This window comes from Heterodontus francisci, chromosome 10 (genome assembly GCF_036365525.1).
Source record: "Heterodontus francisci isolate sHetFra1 chromosome 10, sHetFra1.hap1, whole genome shotgun sequence".
Lineage (NCBI taxonomy): Eukaryota > Metazoa > Chordata > Chondrichthyes > Heterodontiformes > Heterodontidae > Heterodontus > Heterodontus francisci.
In genome coordinates this window covers 115,888,790-115,912,724 of record NC_090380.1, presented here as the reverse complement: position 1 = coordinate 115,912,724, position 23,935 = coordinate 115,888,790, and the positions used below count along the sequence as shown (strand labels likewise).

Sequence of the window (23,935 nt, the reverse complement as noted above, 5' to 3'; positions counted from 1 at the left end):
TAAGTCGATAGATCAAGCTGCTGTCCACATATTTAACACCTGGGGCTATATCTTGGTCCCCGAGGGTGTCAAGTGACTCAGGAGAGATCAGAGGCAGGCTCGGCCTCCTTGCGGAGCCCACATGTCCCTTCTGTTCCTTGAAAGTGTTGGCGCCACAACTGCCTGGCTAGCTCACCTCCCCTCTCCTGAAATATAATCCTCGCTCCCATTTCAGCGAACATGATCTGCTCCAACTCCCAGCAGAGGTCCATCCACTTAACAAGTTCAGTAAGAGTCAATCCTCCATTGAGCCAGGGATTCTGTTTGTATTTTCATTAGGGGGTGAAAAATAAACTCAATTTATCGATCTGAGGGCCTAGAATGTTCTTCACAAACATACCATCTCTTAAAGGGGCCACACTGTTCTGGGATGTTATGGTGAGAGAAACTCTCCCATTTGGATCCTTGGCTGATGTCAACTGGTGCAGTATAATTGGCTCAGCACCTCTGCATTACAGAGCTGAAAATACTCAGCCAAGGTTCCTTCCTGATCGCTAATGAGTACCGACCACACCCGCATCCTTGCCAATCCCAACTGTATCTCTAGCATACAATCCAACCCTTTGTATTACAGTCTACTTTAGAGAATGCCTAACATTCTATTAATGGTCCAATTATTCTTTGCAGCACGCTTGCCTCTCAGTCACAGAATTTGTGAGCTTGAGTCCCACTCTAAACACTTACATTGAAATAAATGGGGCGGCACAGTGGCGCAGTGGTTAGCACCGTAGCCTTACAGCTCCAGCGACTCGGGTTCGATTCTGGGTACTGCCTGTGCGGAGTTTGCAAGTTCTCCCTGTGACCGTGTGGGTTTCCTCCGGGTGCTCCGGTTTCCTCCCACCTCCAAAAGACTTGCAGGTTGATAGGTAAATTGGCCATTGTAAATTGCCCCTAGTGTAGGTAGGTGGTAGGAGAATTGTGGAGAATATGGGGTTAGTGTAGGGTTAGTATAAATGGGTGGTTGTTGGTCGGCACAGGCTCGGTGGGCCGAAGGGCCTGTTTCAGTGCTGTATCTCTAAAATAAAAATAAAACTTGAGCGCTAGTTCCAGCCTGACACTCCCAGTGCAGTACTGAGGGAGTGCTGTACTGTTGGAGGCGCTGCCTTTCAAATGAGACATCAAACCGAGACCCCGTCTGCCCTCCCATTTCAAAGAAAAGCAGGACAGTCCTCCCTGAGGTCCTGGGCCAATATTTCTTCCTCAACCAACATCACAAAACACAGATTATCTGATCATTATCTCATTGCTGTTTTGTGGGAGCTTGCTGCGTGCAAATTGGCTGCAGAGTTTCCTACATTACAAGTGACTGCTATTTAATGGCTGTATTTTGTGGCACCAACGGGGCTCCCAACACTGGCGCTGAAAGGCGGGGGAATCCCACCTTCAAGAGCTGCTGACCAATCACAGGGCTGACAGCTCGGCGGTATCGACAGCAACAATGGGAGTGGTGGCCACTGCCGGTGCTACAGAGGCCTTTGATCCAGGCCCAGTGCTGGAGACCCAGACCTCAGGTAAGTGAGGCGGGGTCACCAGGGCCATTCCGGAAGGCCCTAGCAAGGTGGGGCGATGGGAGGTTGGGCGTGTAGTGCAGGAGGAGGGGAGTTCCAGGGAGGTAGAGTTTTTTTCTGGCGAGGGTTGGGACACAGATTGCCCACAGAGGAGGGTCTCCTCACCCCAAGCCCACAGGGAAGGTGCCTTGTATTACTGGACGCTTTCCCCGCATGGCAGAGGCACCCCCACCCCCCATTGCTGGTTAAATTCCAGCGGTGGGGGTGAAGAGGCCTTTAGTGGCTGTTAATAGGCCATTTCAGGGCGTCAATTGGCCTCGAGGTGGGAAGGCTGTCGTCGGCCTATCCGTCCCTCAACGAAATTGTTTTGCGATGGGGCGGCGACGGGCCCTCCGTGCTGCCACCAAACCCCCCCCCCCGCCTCCCGTCGTAATTTTATGTGCCAGCCTGCCTCCGACCTCACCTCAGGGGAACCCATAAAATACAGCCCTAAAAATGCTTCATTAAAGCGTTTTGGAAAGTCCTGAGGTTGTGGGAGGCATTATTTTATTTTAATGCATCTCTTGTGCTGAATTAATGGGCCACCCTTAAAAACAACTCAGTAATCTCAGTAGCTATAGTTGAAAACAACATGCAGAGGAAGGCCTCACCAAGACAGACATCAAAACATTAGTGCATTCATTGAACAATTGCAAGCAGACATGGTTTCCAAGATCAGGAAGGGAACTTAATCTCGAGACGTTGTTCGCTGAGGTGAACGGTTCAAACCCCGGGGATACATATGTTGACCCATTTGTGTTCTCCAGCTATGCTGAGTGACTGGCTGCTTTTCGAGCATTTTTTGTTTTTATTTATAATGAGCAAGAAGGGAGGTCACTCAAAGGTTAACAGATCTGTGACATAAGTTACCAGGGAATGACATTAAAGCAGACTATAGAAATGGGATCACGAGATAATTAGATGGATTTCTGGAGAGAGATGAGAAATACATGGTGGGTAGGTGGGATTGAAGGATATGGGCAGAAGGTGGGAGGTGGGATTGAGGGATACGGGGAGAAGGTGGGAGGTGGGATTGAGGGATATGGGGAGAAGGTGGGTAGGTGGGATTGAGGGATACGGGGAGAAGGTGGGTAGGCAGGATTGAGGGATATGAGGAGAAGGTGGGTAGGCGGGATTGAGGGATACGGGGAGAAGGTGGGTAGGCGGGATTGAAGGATATGGGGAGAAGGTGGGTAGGCGGGATTGAGGGATACGGGGAGAAGGTGGGTAGGCAGGATTGAGGGATATGAGGAGAAGGTGGGTAGGTGGGATTGAGGGATATGGGGAGAAGTTTGCAGATGACACAAAGCTGGGCGGAAATTTGAGCTGTGAGGAAGATACAAAGAGGCTCCAATGTGATTTGGATAAGTTGAGTGAGTGGGCAAATGCATGACAGATGCAGTATAATGTGGATAAGTGTGAAATTATACACTTTGGTTGTAAAAACAGAAAGGCAGATTATTATCTGAATGGTGATAGATTGGGAAAGGGGGAGGTGCAACGAGACCTGGGTGGCCTTGTACACCAGTCGCTGAAAGCAAGCATCAGGTGCAGCAAGCAGTTAGGAAAGCGAATGGTATGTTGGCCTTCATTGCAAGAGGGTTTGAGTACAGGAGCAAGGATGTGTTACTGCAGTTATACAGGGCCTTGGTGAGACCACATCTGGAGTATTGTGTGCAGTTTTGGTCTCCTTATCTGAGGAAGGATGTCCTTGCAATGAAGGGAGTGCAAAGAAGATTTACTAGGCTGATTCCTGGCATGGCAGGATTGACGTATGAGGAGAGATTGGGTCGACTAGGCCTATATTCACTACAGTTTAGAAGAATGAGAGGGGATCTCATAGAAACCTATAAAATTCTTAACAGGACGAGACAAGCTAGATGCAGGAAGGATGATCCCGATGGCTGGGGAGTCCAGAACCAGGGTCACAGTCTCAGGATATGGGGTATGCCATTTAGAACCGAGATGAAGAGGAATTTCTTCACTGAGAGGGTGATGAACCTATGGAATTCTCTACTGCAAAAGGCAGTGGAGGTCAAGTTATTAAATATATTCAAGAAGGAGACTGATATATTTCTTAATGCCAAAGGGATAAAGGGATATGGGGAGAAAGCAGGAACAGGGTACTGAATTAGACTATCAGCCATGATCTTTTTTGAATGGCGGAGCAGGCCTGATGGGCCGAACGGCCTACTGCTCCTATTTTCGATGTTTCTATGAGAAGGTGGGTAGGTGGGATTGAGGAATATTGGGAGAAGGTGGGTAGGTGGGATAGAGGGATATTGGGAGAAGGTGAGTAGGTGGGATAGAGGGATATTGGGAGAGGTGGGTCGGTGGGATTGAGGGATATTGGGAGAAGGTGGGTAGGTGGGATTGAGGGATATTGGGAGAAGGTGGGTAGGTGGGATAGAGGGATAGTGGGAGAAGGTGGGTAGGTGGGATTGAGGGATATTGGGAGAGGTGGGTCGGTGGGATAGAGGGATATTGGGAGAGGTGGGTCGGTGGGATTGAGGGATATTGGGAGAAGGTGGGTAGGTGGGATTGAGGGATATTGGGAGAAGGTGGGTAGGTGGGATAGAGGGATAGTGGGAGAAGGTGGGTAGGTGGGATTGAGGGATATTGGGAGAAGGTGAGTAGGTGGGATAGAGGGATATTGGGAGAGGTGGGTAGGTGGGATAGAGGGATATTGGGAGAGGTGGGTCGGTGGGATAGAGGGATATTGGGAGAAGGTGGGTAGGTGGGATTGAGGGATATTGGGAGAAGGTGGGTAGGTGGGATAGAGGGATATTGGGAGAAGGTGAGTAGGTGGGATAGAGGGATATTGGGAGAGGTGGGTTGGTGGGATAGAGGGATATTGGGAGAAGGTGGGTAGGTGGGATTGAGGGATATTGGGAGAAGGTGGGTAGGTGGGATTGAGGGATATTGGGAGAAGGTGGGTAGGTGGGATAGAGGGATAGTGGGAGAAGGTGGGTAGGTGGGATTGAGGGATATTGGGAGAAGGTGGGTAGGTGGGATTGAGGGATATTGGGAGAAGGTGGATGAATGACAGTGCTCTATGTAAAAGTGAAGGATCCAAGCAACTATCATTTTATCTTTTAGAAGAATTGACCTTCTCTGCACCATCAATTGTTGAAAGAGATTGTTCCAATCTTTTTCTTTCTGTGATCATCTTACAGCGGAAGCTAATCATTGCTGGTTATGTGAACTCGGTCTGATACAGTTCACAGTTACTTCGAGTTTAATTCTCCCAAATTATATGGCAGCCGTCTCTCAGAAACATCCCAGAGTTCCTCACATGTAACAAAATGCTACGAAGCACGGAGAGTGTCGGCAGCCATTTTGAACACAGCAAGATCCCAGGACCAGCAATGAGGTTTAGTCTGCTTTTAGTGAGCACACTGGGAGAGAGCCGCATGCTCTTCAAACAGAACCCACAAGATCGTTCACATCCACCACTTATAGCACAGAGGCACCACCTATCTTTGAGCAGGCAAGGAACCACAGAGAAAACTTTAGTATTCGGAACCCTTCCCCAACACAAACAAAAAGCAGAGAATATTTGATCAGCTGTGGCCACAAAAAAAAACATAAACTGAGAAGGCAGTGTCAGGTTGGATGCTGAGTTGTTTTAAGAGCTGAGAGGTCTCTGGCTTTTAAATCTCAGATTTCACTGGTCCCTCTGATTGCATTTACCAAGTCCCAGAGCTGAGACCCACTCTTATTATTTTTGCAATTTTTCCCCTTATTGGACTTGGTTCAAGCCTGACCTCCCACCAGCTGCAGCAGCTTCACATCGAACCCCAGTCTGACCCACAGGAAACCCGAGATTTATTGAAAATTGCTGTAGAAAACATCAGTGTAAGTTGAATTGGATATTGGGGTCATGGGAGTGCGGGGATTTGGGGGAGAAGGGGGACCAGAGGTGAAGAAAACTATTCTCCACCAGATAGAAAGAGTAAAGTGATTGGAGGGTGCGACTCTATTAATCTGCAATCAGACTGGTCAAGCAGAGAGCAGATTTTATGTGAGAACGAGGACAGAACAAAAGCTACATGCCTAGCAACACATGGAGGCAATTCAGCCCCTCGAGCTGTTGCTGCCATTCAATAAGATGGTGGTTGATCAGTACCTCAGCACCATTTAACTGTCTTTGTTCCATAATCCCTTCGTTTAACAAGAAACTCCACCTCAGGTTTGAAATCAGCAACTGACCCCCAGCATCAACAGCTTTTTGTGGGAGAGCGTTCCAGATTTCCACTCCCCTTTGTGTGAAGAAGTGCTTCCTGACATCACCCCTGAACAGCCTGGCTCGACTTTTAATTGTTCTGGACTCCTCCCACCACAAGAAATAGTTTCTCTCGATTTACCCTATCAAATCCTTTCAATCATCTTAAACATCTCACTTAAATCACCCCATAATCTTCAACACACTCCTAAGACCCCCTGTAAATACAGACTCACTCCCAGAGTCCCCTGTAAATACAGACTCACTCCCAGAGTCCCCTGTAAATACAGACACACACCCAGAGACCCCCTGGAAATACAGACACACTCCCAGAGACCCCCTGGAAATACAGACACACTCCCAGAGATCCCCTGTAAATACAGACACACTCCCAGAGACCCCTGTAAATACAGACACACACCCAGAGACCCCCTGGAAATACAGACACACTCCCAGAGACCCCCTGGAAATACAGACACACTCCCAGAGACCCCTGTAAATACAGACACACTCCCAGACATCCCCTGGAAATACAGACACACACCCAGAGACCCCCTGGAAATACAGACACACTCCCAGAGACCCCTGTAAATACAGACACACTCCCAGAGACCCCTGTAAATACAGACTTACTCCCAGAGACCCCCTGGAAATACAGACACACTCCCAGAGACCCCTGTAAATACAGACACACACCCAGAGACCCTCTGGAAATACAGACACACTCCCAGAGACCCCTGTAAATACAGACACACTCCCAGAGATCCCCTGGAAATACAGACACACACCCAGAGACCCCCTGGAAATACAGACTCACTCCCAGAGACCCCCTGGAAATACAGACACACTCCCAGAGACCCCTGTAAATACAGACTCACTCCCAGAGACCCCCTGGAAATACAGACACACTCCCAGAGACCCCTGTAAATACAGACTCACTCCCAGAGACCCCCTGGAAATACAGACACACACCCAGAGACCCCTGTAAATACAGACTCACTCCCAGAGACCCCCTGGAAATACAGACACACTCCCAGAGACCCCTGTAAATACAGACACACTCCCAGAGATCCCCTGTAAATACAGACTCACTCCCAGAGACCCCCTGTAAATACAGACACACACCCAGAGACCCCTGTAAATACCGACACACTCCCAGAGACCCCTGTAAATACCGATACACTCCCAGAGTCCCCTGTAAATACAGACACACTCCCAGAGACCCCCTGTAAATACAGACTCACTCCCAGAGACCCCCTATAAATACAGACACACTCCCAGAGACCCCTGTAAATACCGACACACTCCCAGAGACCCCTTGGAAATACCGACACACTCCCAGAGACCCCTGTAAATACAGACACACTCCCAGAGACCCCTGTAAATACAGACACACTCCCAGAGACCCCTGTAAATACCGACACACTCCCAGAGACCCCTTGGAAATACCGACACACTCCCAGAGACCCCTGTAAATACAGACACACTCCCAGAGACCCCTGTAAATACAGACACACTCCCAGAGACCCCTGTAAAAAGAGACGCCCTCCCAGTGTGTCCCTTCAAATATTGCCTCACTCCTTGCGATGCCTGTAATATTGACTCTCTCCAAGGAACTCCTTCCTCTAACATCCATAAGACAGCACAATCTACCCACAGGAGAACCACTGCAGAAAGACTTTCTGCCCCTTTAATTAGCATACAGCCTCAGAAACAGACTGCCTTATCTGGGTGACGGGGGTCACAACCACCGGCAAAAGCGCCAGCAAGAGCCTCACATCGACTCCTCCGGGTAAGGCCCACCGGATCAAGTGCCGATTAGGCACTTAAGTAAACAGCGGCAGGCCTTCCCCAGGATCAAGGACTCTGAGGATGAGAGTTGTCGGCGAATCAGAGGCTGGCAACTCTTCAACTGAGCAGTGCCACTCCGGAGGAGGTAACTGCTACCAGTACTGGACTTACCCGAGGCCCAGGACCATCGAGGGACCCAGGCCAGAGGTGAGTCAGGGCAGTCGGGGTTTCACGGGGTGGGGGCCGCGAGGGACCGAGGGGGCTCGGCAGCATGGGCAGGTGGTGGCTCTCAGCGGCAACCCCCCACCCTCCCACTTCCCCATGCCGGGTCGCTCATTCAGGTACTAAGTGCCTTTTAACGAGGGATTTCCCCCTCCCACAACCCCCACCACCCTGCAGCTGGCAAGCAACCTGCACAGATTTCCCTGGTGTGCTGCCCGTGTGGCAACAAGCCTGCCCACTGTTGGGCTAATTCCAGCGGTGGTGGGTTGAGGCCCTTAACTGAGCTTTAATTACCTACTTAAGGGCCTGTTTACAGGCCTTCCCGCCCTGGTCTTAATTTGGGTGGAGGTGGGAAGGTGGCTGAGATCCCCCCTGCCACCATCCCACCCGATTATATGCTCTCCCCACCTCCAAACCTGCTGCGGGGAAGAATATAAAGCTCCCCCCCAAGAAGCTAGCAGGCCAATAGATACTGTAAAATGTGCAAACCCCATAGTGTTCACGGGCCTCCCACAAACTTTGACACACAACCTGGTACCCCCTAAGCCACAGTGTGTCTGTGCAGCAATGAGACTTCTTCCATATTTGAGGTAACCTGTTTGGAGATTATAACAGGGTTGAATGTCTAATGTAAATGGCACCAAGGGAAACACAGGGGCAACAATCTCCGGCGTGATCAGTAAACAACACAGGGCAAGAATGCGAGTAGGACGGTACTTACAGGCCACCTCCAGCGACGCGTTGTGGCTGACAGCCTCTCCCAGGTAGTTCCTGGCCACGCAGACGTAGCTTCCCTCGTCGGGTTTACTCCTCCGCCCGTGCACGATGCGCAGGAAGAACAAGGAGCCACTGGGCAGCAGCATGCGGTGGGAGCGGGGGTCATCCTTGTCCGTCTCCACCCGCTCCCCATCCTTGTACCACTCAACAGTGGGGCTCGGCCTTCCCTCGGCCTTGCAGTTCAGAGTGGCCGGCTCCCCCTTGGACACGATCAGATCGGAGGGATGTTCCGCAATCCGGGGTGGGAAATCCTCCTGCCGAAGACGGGATCCTGAGAGAGAGAGAGAGAGAGAGAGCGAGAGAATTTTATTATGTGATACAGGCCATCCAGTTTTTAGGCTTATATTAAAATGTGTCAAATTTCTTTTGGAACTTGGTTCAACCACACATGGAGCACTGTGAACAGTTCAGGTCACCACAGGATAAAAATGATCTCGAAGGACTGGGGAGAATGCAAACAAATTTACTAGAATGTTACCAAAACTGGGAGGTTATACTGATCAGGAAAATTCAGCAAGCTAGGGAACTTTTCTCTAGAAAAGGGAAGGCTGAGGGTGACCTGATAGAGGTCTTTAAGATTAGCCAAGTGTACAACAGAATAGAAAGAGAGATGATTTCAGTTGTCAGGCAGACCGAAACCAGAGGACATAAATGTAAGATCGTCGCTAATAAAGCCAAAGGGAATTCAGGAGAAACTTCTTTCCGCAGAGAGTGGTGAGAATGTGGAATTTGCTACCACAGGGAGTCGTTAAGGTGAATAGCATAGTTGCCTTAAGGGAAAGCTAGATAAACACGTCTGGGAAGATGGAATAGAAGGACATGCTGATAGGCTGAGATGAGGAAGGGTTGGCAGGAGACTCACGTGGAGCATAAACACCAGCATGGATCAGATGGGCTGAACAGCTGGTTTCTGTGCTGTAAATACTATGCAACTATGCAATGCAGAAAATGCAGCAGCTAATCACTCAGGAAATAAAATGGAGATGTGTGTGTGTGTGTGCGGGGTGGGGGGGGGGGGGGGGCGGCGGCTGGGGGCTTCACGTCTGCGACCTCTCACACACAGTTTTTGGAGCACAATGATGCTTTCACGGGATGGTGAGAGAGAAGGGCAGAACTTCCCCATTTTTAGAATTATCCAAAAGCTTTGGAAGTAACTACTGAGACCTCGGCAAACACAGTGGCCATTTAGATTCTTGAGAGGTGGGCCACACTGGCAAACCAGTATTCATTACACATTCTGAAGAGTATTAAGAGCTCATCGTAGTGGTGCAGAACTGGAGTCACATGTAGGGTCAGACCAAGTAAGGACAACAGCTACCTTTCCCTGGAGGACATGAGTGAGCCAGTTGAGTTTTTATGACAATTTTCATGGTCACGCTGCACAGATTACCAGATGAATTGAATTTAATTGCTGAATTTGCCACAGTGGGATTTGAACTCTTGATCTCCAGACTGGTACCATAACCTCCAGGTTAGCATACTCCGAATGAGATGAACCATCAGTTAGTCTGTTTCTTGGTAGTTCTGACTGGGGAGTAGAGGGAGGGAAGAGGAATTTTCCCCAGGACACTTTGATCATCGAATCGTTAATGTCCACTAGACATTATCTCATCTGTAAACATTGGCTTAAATAGGGTATGGCAGTGTTATGGTAATGATACTGAAAACTAAATCCAGAGAATATGAATTCAAATCTGACCATGACAGTTTAAGAATTTGAATTCAGTTTTTAAAGGAAATGGAAATAAAAAAGCTGGTGTCAATAAAAGTGATGATGAAGCTGTCAGATTGTCATTTAAAAAAAAAAGAACAATTGATTCATTAATGTCCCATGTGAAGGAAATGCTACCCTTACCCTGTCTGGGCCGATATGTACCAGGCCCACACCAACATGGTTGACTCTCAACAGCCTTCTGAAGTTAGCCAGCAAGCCAGACTTCAGGGCAACTAAGGATGGGTAATAAATTCCAGTCTTGCCAGCAATGCCCACATATTACATCCCATAACACAGCACTCCCTCAGTTATAGAGTCATAGTCATAGAGTCATCGAGGGATACAGCACTGAAACAGGCCCTTCGGCCCACCGAGTCTGTGCTGACCATCAACCACCCATTTATACTAATCCTACATGAATCCCATATTCCCTACCACATCCCCATCCGGTACTGGAGTGCTTCACGGAATTATCTGATCTCACATTACTCTCAACAGTCCTCTGAAGAGGCCCATCAAACCACTGCTTCAAGAACAACAGCTTGCATTTATATGGAGCCTTTCATGTAGCAAAATGCCGCAAAGTGCTTCACAACAGCATCACCAAACAAAATTTGAAACCGAGCCACACAAGAAGATATTAGAATAGGCAACCAAAAGCTTGGCCAAAAGAAGTAGGTTTTGAAGGTTAAAGGAGGAGAGCGCTGTTTAGGGAGGGAATTCTAGAGCTTACGGCTGAGGCAGCCGAAGGCGCGACCGCTAACGGTGCAGCGATTAAAATCGGGAATGCACAAGAAGCTAGAATTGGGGGAGTGTGGAGATCCCGGAGATTGTGGGGCTGGAGGAAATTACACAGATAGGGAAAGGCGAGGCCATGGAGGGATTTGAACACTAGGATGAGAATTTTAAAGTCGAGGTGTTGCTTAAAGATGTGCCAGTGTAGGTCAGTGAGCACAGGCGTGATCGGTGAATGGGACTAGTTGCAAGTCATGATTTGGACAAATATAAAACAAATACGAGTGACACCTCACTGCTGCATGGCACTGGGATCTTTCTGTACAGCTAGATCTAAACTTCTCAAAACAATTAACTGTAAGAACAGTTCAGTCGAGACAGTTATCTTTACTCCTCTTCTTCCCAATTTATCATCAGACCACCAGTGGGCCATTCAACCAGGGAGAGAATCACAGTCAATCCCAAACCTTTCCACGTACACATGCTTTCCAGCAAGGGGGAGCAAATTACAGGGAGTCACTAGATGGAGGCGATAAGTGTGAACATTTCCTGAGATCAGTTAACACAGCACAGACAAGGGATTGAACCCCAGTCTTTACAGGCCAGTAACACGTATCAGGCATGGCTCAGCAGGTAGCCTCTCAGTCAGAAGATCCACTTGAGGGATTTGAGCACATGATTCAAGCTGGCACACCTAGTGAAGTACTGAGGGAGTGCTGCACTGTCAGAGGGTCAGTACTGAGGGAGTGCTGCACTGTCAGAGGGTCAGTACTGAGGGAGTGCTGCACTGTCAGAGGGTCAGTACTGAGGGAGTGCTGCACTGTCAGAGGGTCAGTACTGAGGGAGTGCTGCACTGTCAGAGGGTCAGGACTGAGGGAGTGCTGCACTGTCAGAAGGTCAGTACTGAGGGAGTGCTGCACTGTCAGAGGGTCAGTACTGAGGGAGTGCTGCACTGTCAGAGGATCAGTACTGAGGGAGTGCTGCACTGTCAGAGGGTCAGTACTGAGGGAGTGCTGCACTGTCAGAGGGTCAGTACTGAGTAAGTGCTGCAATGTCAGAGGGGCAGTACTGAGTGAGTGCTGCACTGTCAGTGGATTAGGACTGAGGAAGTGCTGCACTGTTGGAGGGGCAGTTCTGAGGGAGTGCTGCACTGTTGGATGGGCAGTTCTGTGGGAGTGCTGCATTGTTGGAAGATCAGTACTGAGGGAGTGTGGCATTGTCAGAGGGTCAGGACTAAGGGAATGGTGCATTATTGGAGGGTCAGTACTGAGGGAGTGCTGCACTGTCACAAAGGCAGCACATCGGGAGTGCTCTACTGTTGGAAATGCCATTTTTCGTTAGAGACATTAAAATCAAGGCCATCGTATATGGATGTACAAGATCCAACAGCCACTACGTGCAGAAGTTCTCCCTGGTGTCATGGATTATCATTTATCCCTGAAACAACATCACTAATAGAACAGATTATGTAATGTAATGTAACAGTGCTGACTGGAGGAGCTTCCTGTGCACAAACTGACTGCTATGTTTCCTACATAACAAGTGTCTACACTTCAGAAAAATACCGGCTGTAAAGTACTTTGGGACATCATGAGGTTGTGAAAGGTGCTAGAGAAATGCAAGTCTTTCTTACTTATAGGGCAATGCACATACAAACTGAGATCTGATAACCGTCCCTGCAACATATTCTTTGACTGCTTTTTTAAGAAGTCCCAAGTGCAGCATTTTAAACAGCGATGCCAGATTTTAAACAACTCCAACCTCTGTCTAAATCAGGTTCCATCGATACCAGTGTCCCAGAAAAGCACTCGTAAATGCATTGAGCAAGGGAGAAAGCTATGCACAATTCAAGGTTGGTATCCTTCTATTTGTGAAAGATGATGAACACGCAGCAAACAATCCATTTAACTGGGGTGTCTTCTCTTGCTGCACCTTTGCTGATGGCTGTGAAGACCAATCCTTGAGAGACTGGTGCTCCACGTGAAGCTGCCAAATGACGCTGTGAGTTGTTGTTTTTGACATTGGCGCCTGTTGCCAAGCTGCTGTAGCAACTGGTCATCGTGGTAGTGCACACCAGTCCACAGGATGTGTCTCCATTTCCCTCTTTCGTCAGCCAGTGACTCCCAGGTGCGATAGTCAACATTTAGGGCCTTCATGTCACACTTGCAAGCATCCTTGAAGTGGAGCTTTGGGCACCCCACTGGTCATCTGGTCCCGGCTAACCTCACCATTCAGAAGGTCCTTGGGTATGCAACTGTCTTCCATCCTGAGGATGTGTCCAATCCACCCAGGCGCCTCTGTTTGATTAGTGCCAACACACTTGGGAGCTCTGCCTTTGAGAGGACTGCCACATGCGTGATTTTGTCCTGTCAGGATATACCCATAATGCACCGTGGACAGCGAAGACGGAAATTATTCAGTTTCTTTTCCTGGTAGCTGTAAGCTGCCTATGTTTTACAGACAGACGGAAAGGCCTTATAAACCATCAGCTTGGTCCGAAGGGTCAGTGTTATCCCATGCGTGTTTCATGAGTTGGTCAAAAGTGGTAGCTGCTTTCCTTATGCATGTATCAAGCTCTGCATCAAGGGACAGATTGTCTATCACCGTGGACCCAAGGAAGTAGAATTTGTTAACCACTTCCAGTGGGGTGTTATTTAGTGTGATCAGGGGTGGAGATGCAACATATTGTCCCATGACCACAGTTTTCTTGAGGCTTAAAGTCAAGTTACAGGCACGGGAGAGACAGTCCATGAGTCTTTGTAGCTGAGTTTCTGCGAGAGTGACTAGCACAGCATCATCAGCGAAGAGGCGTTCTCTAATCAGGGCACGACGTGTTTTTGTCTTCGCTTTCAGCCTCAATAGATTGTAGAGCTTGCTGTCTGACCTAGTGTGCAAGTAGACTCCTTCCATATCTGCAGGGAAGGCAAAGGTCAGGAGCATGGAGAAGAAGATGCCAAACAGAGTGAGGCCAGGACACAACCCTGTTTCACTCCACTCTTCACTCCGAAACTGTCGGAAATGGAACCATCAAACTGTAGAGTGCAGTGAATGTTGTCATGGAAGGAATGGATGAGACTGAGAAGCTTAGCAAAATCTTGTAGAGCCCTGTTCTGCTGATGGTGTCGAATGCTATAGTGAGATCTACAAAAGTAAGGTAAAGGGGTATACTCTGTTCCCTACACTTATCTTGTAGCTGGAGAAGATCACATCCACAGTAGATCTGCTGACACAGAAACCACACCTGCGCTTCCAGGTACACTCGGTCTGCAAGCAAATGGAGTCTTTTACGTACGACTCTAGCAAAGATCTTCCCCTTGACGCTAAGAAGTGAGATGCCCCTGTAGTTGCTGCAATCTCCTCGGTCACCTTTGTTTTTGTATAAGTGTGATGATTTTGGCTGGGATTCCGACCTTGCCGGATGTGCTTCTGCTCGCTCAGTGGTCTATGGCCTTCTCGAGCTCCAGTGATGAGGGCTCTTCATCTAACTCATCTAGGAAAGGGAAATCATGTTTAACCAATTTATTGGAGTTCTTTGAAGGAGTCACATGCACTGTGGATAAAGGGGAGCCCGTTGACGTACTGTACTTGGATTTCCAGAAGGCATTTGACAAGGTGCCACATAAAAGGTTATTGCGCAAAGTAGGAGCGCATGGTGTAGGGGATAACATATTAGCATGGATAGAAGATTGGCTGTATGGCAGAAAACAGAGAGTATGCATAAATGGGTCCTTTTCTGATTGGCAGGACGTGTGGAGTCCCGCAGGGGTCTGTGCTGGGGCCTCAAATGTTTACAATTTGTATCAATGACTTAGATGAGGGGAGCGATGGCGTGGTGGTTAAATTTACAGATGACACAAAGATAGGTAGGAAAGTATGTTGTGAAGAGGACATAAGGAGGTTGCAGACTGATATAGATAGGTTGAGTGAGTGGGCAAAAATCTGGCAGATGGAGTACAATGTGGGAAAATGTGAAGTTGTTCACTTTGGCAGGAAAAATAAAAAAGCACAGTATTACATAAACAGGGAACGACTGCAGAATTCCGAGGTACAGAGGGATCTAGGTGTTCTGGTGCATGAGTCACAAAAAGATAGTATGCAGGTACAGCAAGTAATAAAGAAGGCTAATGGAATGCGATTCTTTATTACGCGAGGAATTGAAAATAAAGGTAAGGATGTTATGCTTCAGTTGTATGGGGCATTGGTGAGACCACATCTCGAATACTGTGTACAGTTTTGGTCTCCGTTTTTAAGGAAGGATGTGAATGTGTTGGAGGCGGTTCAGAGGAGGTTTACTAGATTGATACCTGGAATGAGCGGGTTGTCTTATGAAGAAATGTGGACAGACTGGGCTTGTTTTCACTGGAGTTTAGCAGAGTGAGGGGAGACTTGATAGAAGTATATAAGATCCTGAACGGTCTTGACAAGGCGGATGTGGAAAGGATTTTTTTCTCTTGCGGTTGAGTTCTGAACAAGGGGGCACTGTTTTAAAATTAGGGGCCACCCTTTTAGGACAGAGACAAGGAGAAATTTTTTCTCTCAGAGGGTTTTACGACTTTGAAATTCTCTGCCTCAGAAGGTGGTGGAGGTGGGGTCATTGAATATTTTTAAGGCGGAGGTGGACAGATTCTTGTTCGGCAAGGGATTCAAAGATTATTGGGGGTAGATGGGAGCGTGGAACTCGTGACAGAAACAGATCAGTCATGATCTTATTGAATGGCAGAGCAGGCTCGACGAGCTGAATGGCCTACTTCTGCTCCTAACTTGTACGGTCATATGGTCGTATGGTAGGAAGTTGCGGGAGAGCATCGAGCGCAGACTGGGTGATGTCCGACTCACAGCAGTATAACTCACAATAGTGTTCAGTCTAGTGGGACATCTGTTTACTTCTGTCAGTGAATACTTCACCATCTGCCGACTTCAGGGGAGCAACTTTGGTGATGGCAGGGCCAAACGCCCTCTTGATTCCTTCGTACATATCTCATAGATTTCCTTTGTCACATGCAGTTTGGATGTTTGACAAACTGATCCAGTGTTTGCGCAGTACTCCCTCTCCTTTGCATGGTTGTCTTGGCTACTTTCAGCTCATGCAGTGTCTTAGCTGTTGGGTTTAGGTTGTGCATCATATAGGCTTTGTTTTTTGCATCAATGATGGATATCATCTCAGCCTTTACCAAATGATGCTTCTGCTGTTTCATAGATGATTGAACTTAGTGACTTCCAAGCTTCATCAATGCCGGCATCGGTGTTTCCCGTTAGGGTTTTGGTGGGTAACAAGCGTTCTAGTGACAGTGTGAAATGCTGGTATTTGACATCACTGCTTGTGCAAGCGATGTTGATGTGTGGCACGCTGTCGTGTTTGGAGCTCTGGAACTTTCAGAGGTTCACCTTCACTCTGCCGCTGATAAGAGAGTGGTCGATATCACAATCTGTGCTATGGTAGGTGCGGGTGTGAATAACACTGGGCAGATCGCACCTCCTCGTGATGACTCGGTCTAGTTGGTGCCAATGACCAGACCTTGGGTGACGCCATGATGCCTTGTGGCGATGTCTACCCAGGAAGAAGGTGTCAGTGATGCAGAGTTCATTCAAGGCACAAAGCTTAAGATGTTGTTGTCTATTTTCATTGATCTTACTCCAACCCATGACGACCAAGGCACGTTGGCCATGAATCACTGTCTGCCTCAACACGTGCGTTGAAATCACCCAGGCTGCAGCCTCTTGCCAGTTGGGATGTTCCTCAGAGCGTCATCTGGGGAGTGATAGAAATGCTCTTTATCTGAGATGCTGGCGTTCAGAGTTGGTGTGTAGACATATACAATGTTGACTGTGCCCCCATTGGATGATAACCACAGGGAGATGAGGTGCTCCGAGGTTGCTACTGGTGGTTTGATTGGTTTCTTGTACAGCGGCAATGTCGACACCAAAGCTTGTATATCTCATGGTAAATCAGGGTTGTCTTGCGTGCACTAACTATGTACAATGACCTCACTGCATTCACCTCATTTACTAAGTGATTCAGCTCTGGCAACGATTATATGAAAGCACCCTTATATCTGCTGCAGCTTGTACCTGCAAACTCAACCCTTCCAACTGGTTTTAATTGGTCTCAAGAACACCAAATTAAAGGGAGACTGATCTTCACAGAGTGACTGCCAGAAATTGTGGTTTGTGGAACTATTGCTGATGTCCCCCCTCCTCCCTTCCTCCTAATCCCCAGAACATCCGACTGGAATTTCTCAGACACAGTCCTCTGTGTTCCCCTGTACAAATAGTGTTGTTCAGCGATTCTGAACTTCCTGCACAACCATTCTGCACCCAAATAAAATAGTGTTTCAGGACGTGTTGTGTTAGTTTAGCTTGGGGCTAAATGTATGGTCGAAATAGACCAGACAGGCCCAGTTCATTGAACCTTACAGCACTGAAGGCAGCCATTCGGCCCATAGTGTGTGTGCTGGCTCACTGTAAGAGCTATCTAATCAGCCCAACTCCTCCCTCTGTTCTTTCCCCATTGCCCTAGAAAGGTTCTCCCCTTCAGTCCATGGTGTGTGCAGAGTTTTTTTGCTCTATGTTCGGGTGTCACAGTCAAATTCCATCTACTCACCAACAAATCCATTCACAGCCTCACTGCAACAAGCCTCCTTCCTCCTTCGGTCCCAGCTCACATACCTCTGCTTTTCAGCGTCAGAACTGCTGCGTATCCACAGACACCTCCCTCTGACACCCTGGTGTCAAAAGCTTCAAGTATCAAGGCCCAGAGCTCTGGTACTCTCCCCCTAATCCCATTCCCCTCTCCTCAAAAACCTCCTCAGAACCTAATGCTTTGTCTTCCACTTCAAAAAAGATCTTTCACCTTTCACAAACTCAAGACATTCCACAGCCAATGAAGTAATTTTTGAAGTGGAGTCATTGTTGTACTGTAGGGAAATGCAATTTACACGCAGCAAGCTCCCACACGTAGCAATGTGATAATGGCCAGATAATCTGTTTTTCAGTGATGTTGGTTAACGAGTGAATACTAGCCCAGGACACCAATGAGAACTCCCTTATTCTTTTTCGAAATAGTGGCATGAGATCTTGGTTTAACATCTCATCCAAAAGATGATTAAGAAGCTGGTCAGCTCAGTGACCCCGACTGAAAAAGTGTCCGTGTGGATATCAGATGAAGACAAGATTACGTGAGGTGAAGACTGGGTTTGCAAATGACTCCCCTGCAAGGCTGAATATCCTACCAAGCCCAGAGATCTAGAGTGGAAAAACATTTGAAGTAGCAGAAGATACAAGACAAGAGAGTGAATTGTTCTAACAGAGAGACAGCACAGACCTGACAGGCCGAATGGCCATCTCATGTACTGCAACCTTCTATATGAAGATTGGTGACTCGGATGAAGTACCAGAAGACTTGAATGCACCCTCAGAATCCCATTTCAGATCATTTGGGAGAAGAGATGAGAATGTTAGAGTGGGGAGAGAGAGAGGATATACTAATAAAGAACATTTGAGGTCACGCTGTGTGTAACAGCACAGCAGGCAAACAATAGCAAACCATTCATTGGATATTCAATATTCTATTCCACCTGCTCATTTCATTCAGAATAGACAAACACTCAATGCTTCTTCAAATAAATTTGAAACTATGAGAGGCTTTGAATTGAACTCAGTGTGGGTTAAGCAGCTTGATCAGGTAAGTGCCGCCTAGTCATCACATGGAGTCTCGGAAAATCTATTTGGGTAATTTTAAGACATATTTTTGCATGCTGATTTAATTGACACCGGGGAAACGAGTCATAGTGCAGAAGTCAATCTGCCTCACTGAATATAAAGTAGAGGCGGTGGGTTAGGACAGGGGAATATTGCTGATAAAAAGGATGATTCAGCATACAGTAAATGAAACCAAGTAAGGCTATCTCTTCTCGGCTTAAAGAACATAATAGGAACATACGGTAGGCTATATGGTTCTTCGAGCCTGCTCCACCATTCAGTCAGATCTGAGCTGATTTACTGCAACTCCACCTTCCCGCACTATCCCCATACCCCTTGATTCCCTCAGTGCCCTGAAATCTATGGATCTCAACCTTGAATATACTCAACAACTGAGCATCCACATCTCTCTGGGATAGAGCATTCCAAAGATTCACAACCCTCTGAGAGAAGAACTTTCTCCTCATCTAAGTCCGAAATAGCCAACCCTTTATCCTGTGATGATCACAGAATCACAGAATTATCCTATGACCCTCAATTCGAAACTTCCAGCCAAGGAAACAGCCTCTCTGCATTGCCCTGTCAGGCCCTCTAAGAATTTTATACGTTTCAATGTGATCACCTCTCATGCTTCTAAACTCCATTCTACTCAATCTCACCTCATCGGATTACTCTCTTATCCCAGGAATAAATCTAATGAACCTTGTTGCACCGCCTCTAAGGCAAGTATATACTTCCTTAGGTACGGAGACCAAAACTGTACACGGTACTCCAGGTGTGATCGAATCAAAGCCCTATATAATTGCAGCAAGACTTCCTTACCCTTATACCCCAAGCCCCTTGCAATGAGGCCTCTAGTTACGTTGTATCTAAGAGTCTTTCTTTCCCATCCAACCCTTCCTCTTTTTTTCTCATCATCTTTAAGCTATCCATCTCCACTCCTGCCCCTTTCCTGAGACTTTGTTTTCCAACTGGGAGAGGCAGAGCACAGTATCAGCCCAAAGCCTTTCTATGACCAGGCCATAGATTGATGATGTACAGGGGACCTGACCACTGGCATCACAAGTGATGGCCTGGGAGGGGCTCCACTGATCCATACTGGGAGAAGGCCCCAGTTCGATCCTTGGTCCAAGTTGGGCTCGTTGATCTCAGCTGGGACAGTCAGAGGGCAATAGGGAGCAAGCTTGGTCCTGACCGCTGAGGGATATGGGATGGTCAAGGGCTATGGGATCGTCGAGGGGTATGAGATGGCTTGGCAATTCGGGATGGTAGCGTGTTATGGAATGGCCGATCATTACGGGATTGTCCAGGGTTATGGGGCAGTTGAGTATTATGGGATGGTCAAGCATTATAGGATGGTTTGGGGTATATAGTTAACCATTATGGGATAAATAAGCAGATAAGAAATAGGAGCAGGAGTAGACCATATGGCCTGTCGAGCCTGCTCCACCATTCAATATGACCATGGCTGATCTTCGGCTTCAACTCCATTTTCCTGCCTACTCCCCATATCCCTTGATTCCCAAGAGACCAAAAATCTGTTTCTCTCAACCTTAAATATAGTCAATGATGAAGCATCCACAACACTCTGGGGTAGAGAATTCCAAAGAATCAAATTTCTCCTCTTCTCAGTCCTAAATGATCAGTCCCTCAACTTGAGACTGTGTCCCCATGTTCTGATTCCCCAGCCAGAGAAAACAATCTCTCAGTGCCTACACTATCAAGCCCCTTCAGAATCTTGTATGTTTCAATGAGATCACATCTCATTTTTCTAAACTCCAGAGATTATAGACCCAATTTACTCAGCCTCTCATCCCAGGGACCAATCGACTGAACCTTTGCTGTATATCCTTCTTTAAATATGGAAATTAAAACTGCGCACAGTACTCTAAGTGTGGTCTCACCAAAGCCCTGTACAATTGTAGCAAGACCTCTTTATCGCCTGTAATCCAATCCCCTTGTAATAAAGGCCAACATGCAGTTTGCCTTCCTGATTGCTTGCTGTAACTGAATGCTAACTTTCTGTATTCCTTGTACAAGTACACCGAGGTACCCTCTGAACATCAATATTTACAAGTTTCATGCCTTTTTAAAAATATTCTGCTTTTCCATTTACTATCGAAGTGAATATCCTCACACTTCCCCACATTATAGTCCATCTGTCATCTTGTTGCCCACTCACTTAACCTGTCTATATCTCTTTGCAGCCTCTTTGTGTCCTCCTCACAGCTTACATTCCCACCTAGCTTTCTATCGTCAGCAAACGTAGATACATTACTCTCTGACTCTTCGTCTAAATCATTAATATAGATTGTAAATAGCTGAGGCCCCAGCACTGATCCTTGCGGCACTCCACTAGTTACAGCCTGCCAACTTGAAAATGCCCCATTTATCGCTACCCTTTGCTTCCTGTCCATTAACCAATCCACTATCCATGCTAATATATTGCTCCAAACTCCATGAGCCCTTATCTTGCATATTAACCCTTTGTGTGGCACCTTATCGAATGCCTTTTGGAAATCCAAGAATCTATTGGTTCCCCTTTTTCTACCTTGCTAACTACATCCTCAGAAAACTCTAATACATTTGTCAAACACAATTTTCCTTTCGCAAAACCATGTTGACTTTGTTTGATCATACTATGATTTTCTGAGTGCATTGTTAAGACATCCTTAATAATAGATTCCAGCATTTTCCCGATGACTGATGTCAGGCTAACTGGTCTGTAGTTCCCTGTTTTCCCTCTCCCTCCTTTTCTGAATAGTGGTGTCGCATTTGCTAACTTCCAATCTGCTGGGACCATTCCAGAATCTAGTGAATTTTAGAAAATCAAAACCACTGCATCCACTATCTCTGCAGCTACCTCTTTTAAAACCCGAGGATGTAGGCCATCAGTTCCTGGGGATTTGTCAGATTTTAGTCCCAATAATTTTTCTCTGCTGATATTAATTACCTTAATTTTCTCACTCTTTTTAGCCCTTAGGTTACCCTCTATTTCTGGATATGTAATTTATGGTTGAGATGGTTATGGGATAGTTAAGCATTATGGGATGATCGAGGGTTATGGGTAAATAAATAAACTTTGAAATCATATTGTTGGCATGTTAGCTGCAAGCCAGCATTTTTTTAAAAAGAGACTTCATCATGTTAAATAAATATTTGAAATTGAAAGACATAATTAATATTAAACTCCCATTTAACCTGCTGCTTGCCCTTTTACATATTAAAACTTGATTTGTATGCCATATATGTGAGCAAAGCGCAGAGTTCCAAAGACTGTCACCTTCAATTTTTTATCCACTGCTCATCGTGTACCTAGAAACATCCAAGTAAAGGTCCTTCCTCACAATCGTTTGTCAATCATACCCTTCTGCATTTGATCTTATGCTTCCAAAGGTTTATTCTTTTACCTTAAATATCATCTTGCAAAAGCCACTGATAGCCTCCCCTGAATTAATTTCTTCAATGACACTCTATTATAACCTGATAGCGAGCTGATGAATTGCCACCGATCTCTGTGTCAATGTTATTCTTGTGACCTACAGCTGAGGAGAGAATGGCCCTCTTTCCCTGTGGGGAACAGCTAGCCCACCTCCCCCTTGCCGTTATGGCTGAGATTGGGAAGCAGTTGTGGTGAACCTTGAGTGTTCACACATCGTGTACCAGAGAACGTCCAAATCCAGGTGTGCCAAAGGTGCACGACTTAGGATTCTGGACATTGTCTGAGATGTTACCTCATTGCATTTAATTACACAAGAGACAGGAAGGGACAGCCTTCTCATCTCACCTAGTTAATCAACAATAACTTGCATTTATATAGCACCTTTGATGTGGGAAAACATCCTAAGGCATGTCACTGGAGCATTATCATAGAAACATAGAAAATAGGAGCAGGAGTAGGCCATTCGGCCTACCGTTATCTCCCATCCTATCCCATCTCCTGAACAGATAGATGGGGCTTCAGTTTAGCATCTTATCTGAAAGATGGCACCTCCAACCAACAATGTTGCACTTCCTCAGCACTGCACTGGAGTGTCATCCAGCAGGAATGGCAAAGGGTTGCAAAAATCTTCCTTCGATTGCTACATTCTGAATACATCCAAAGAGTGGTTGAAATGGGTTGGGTCTTGCCATGGTGGATGCATTTCTCCAGCAATTACACAGAATTTACATTGAATTTACAGAACAGAAACGGGCCATTTGGCCCAACAGGTTTATGCCAGTGTTTATGCTCCACATGAGCCTACTCCCATCCCTCTTCATCTCACTCTATCAACAGATCCTTCTATTCCTTTCTCCCTCATGTGATTATCTAACTTCCCCTTAAATGCATCTATGTCATTCACATCAAATACTCCATGTGGTAGCGAGTTCCACATTCTCACTACTTTCTGAATAAAGGTGTTTCTCCTGAATTCCCTGTTGGATTTATTAGTGACTATCTTATATTGATGACCCTTCTCCAGTGCCTCCATATCCTTTTTATAATATGGAGACCGAACTGATCATCGTACTCCATGAACTAACCAAGGTTCTACACAAGTTTAACATAACTTCTCTGTTTTTCAATTCTATCCCTCTAGAAACAAACCCTAGTGCTTGGTTTGCTTTTGTTATGGACTTATTAACCTGCCGTGCTACTTTTAGTGATTTGTGTATCTGTACCCCCTTTGCTTTTCTATCCCATTTAGACTCTTATTTTCCAAGGGGTATGTGGCCTCCTTACATAAGTTAATGAATGAAGTGCTCTGACAAATGGACTGTGAAAGTGATGTACTATGTATCCACAACTTTCCAGATGAACTATCAAAGGGGCATTAACTCTTATCTCATTGACACATTGGGTCAGTCTGTAATCCAGTACCCTTGGTAAGGAAAATACACAAATTGTTGTGACTGAATTTGATTTATATCAATCTAATTTCTTTTAATCCAATTTGTTTTCCAATCTATCACCTTCTGATCATTTCCATCTCAAGCCTCCATCTGGTAAAAATTTTCTCTGTGAAAATTAGCAAGAGCAGATGTCAGCACAATGACACTCCTTGGTTCGATGGCTAATTGTATTTCAGTAGGAGCCGCGGAGAATGGGTCTGGATTGAGTACGTGACTTGCAATGGTGCTCTGTTTGTTACAGACATCGTGATGCAGGGTCGTTGTGTTGTCTGCCTATAATCGGCTGACTTG

At 46.7% G+C, this 23,935-nt stretch overlaps 1 protein-coding gene across 7 annotated transcripts in view; it reads right to left on the bottom strand.

Annotated features, from left to right (window-relative positions):
* Positions 1-23,935, bottom strand: part of robo2 (roundabout, axon guidance receptor, homolog 2 (Drosophila)) — a 644,486-nt gene that overhangs the window by 563,111 nt on the left and 57,440 nt on the right. For all 7 annotated transcript variants that reach the window (XM_068041290.1, XM_068041296.1, XM_068041294.1 and 4 more), the window contains exon 2: positions 8,546-8,872. In XM_068041290.1, coding sequence (XP_067897391.1) covers positions 8,546-8,872 — 327 coding nt within the window. The remainder of the gene's footprint in view (positions 1-8,545; positions 8,873-23,935) is intronic.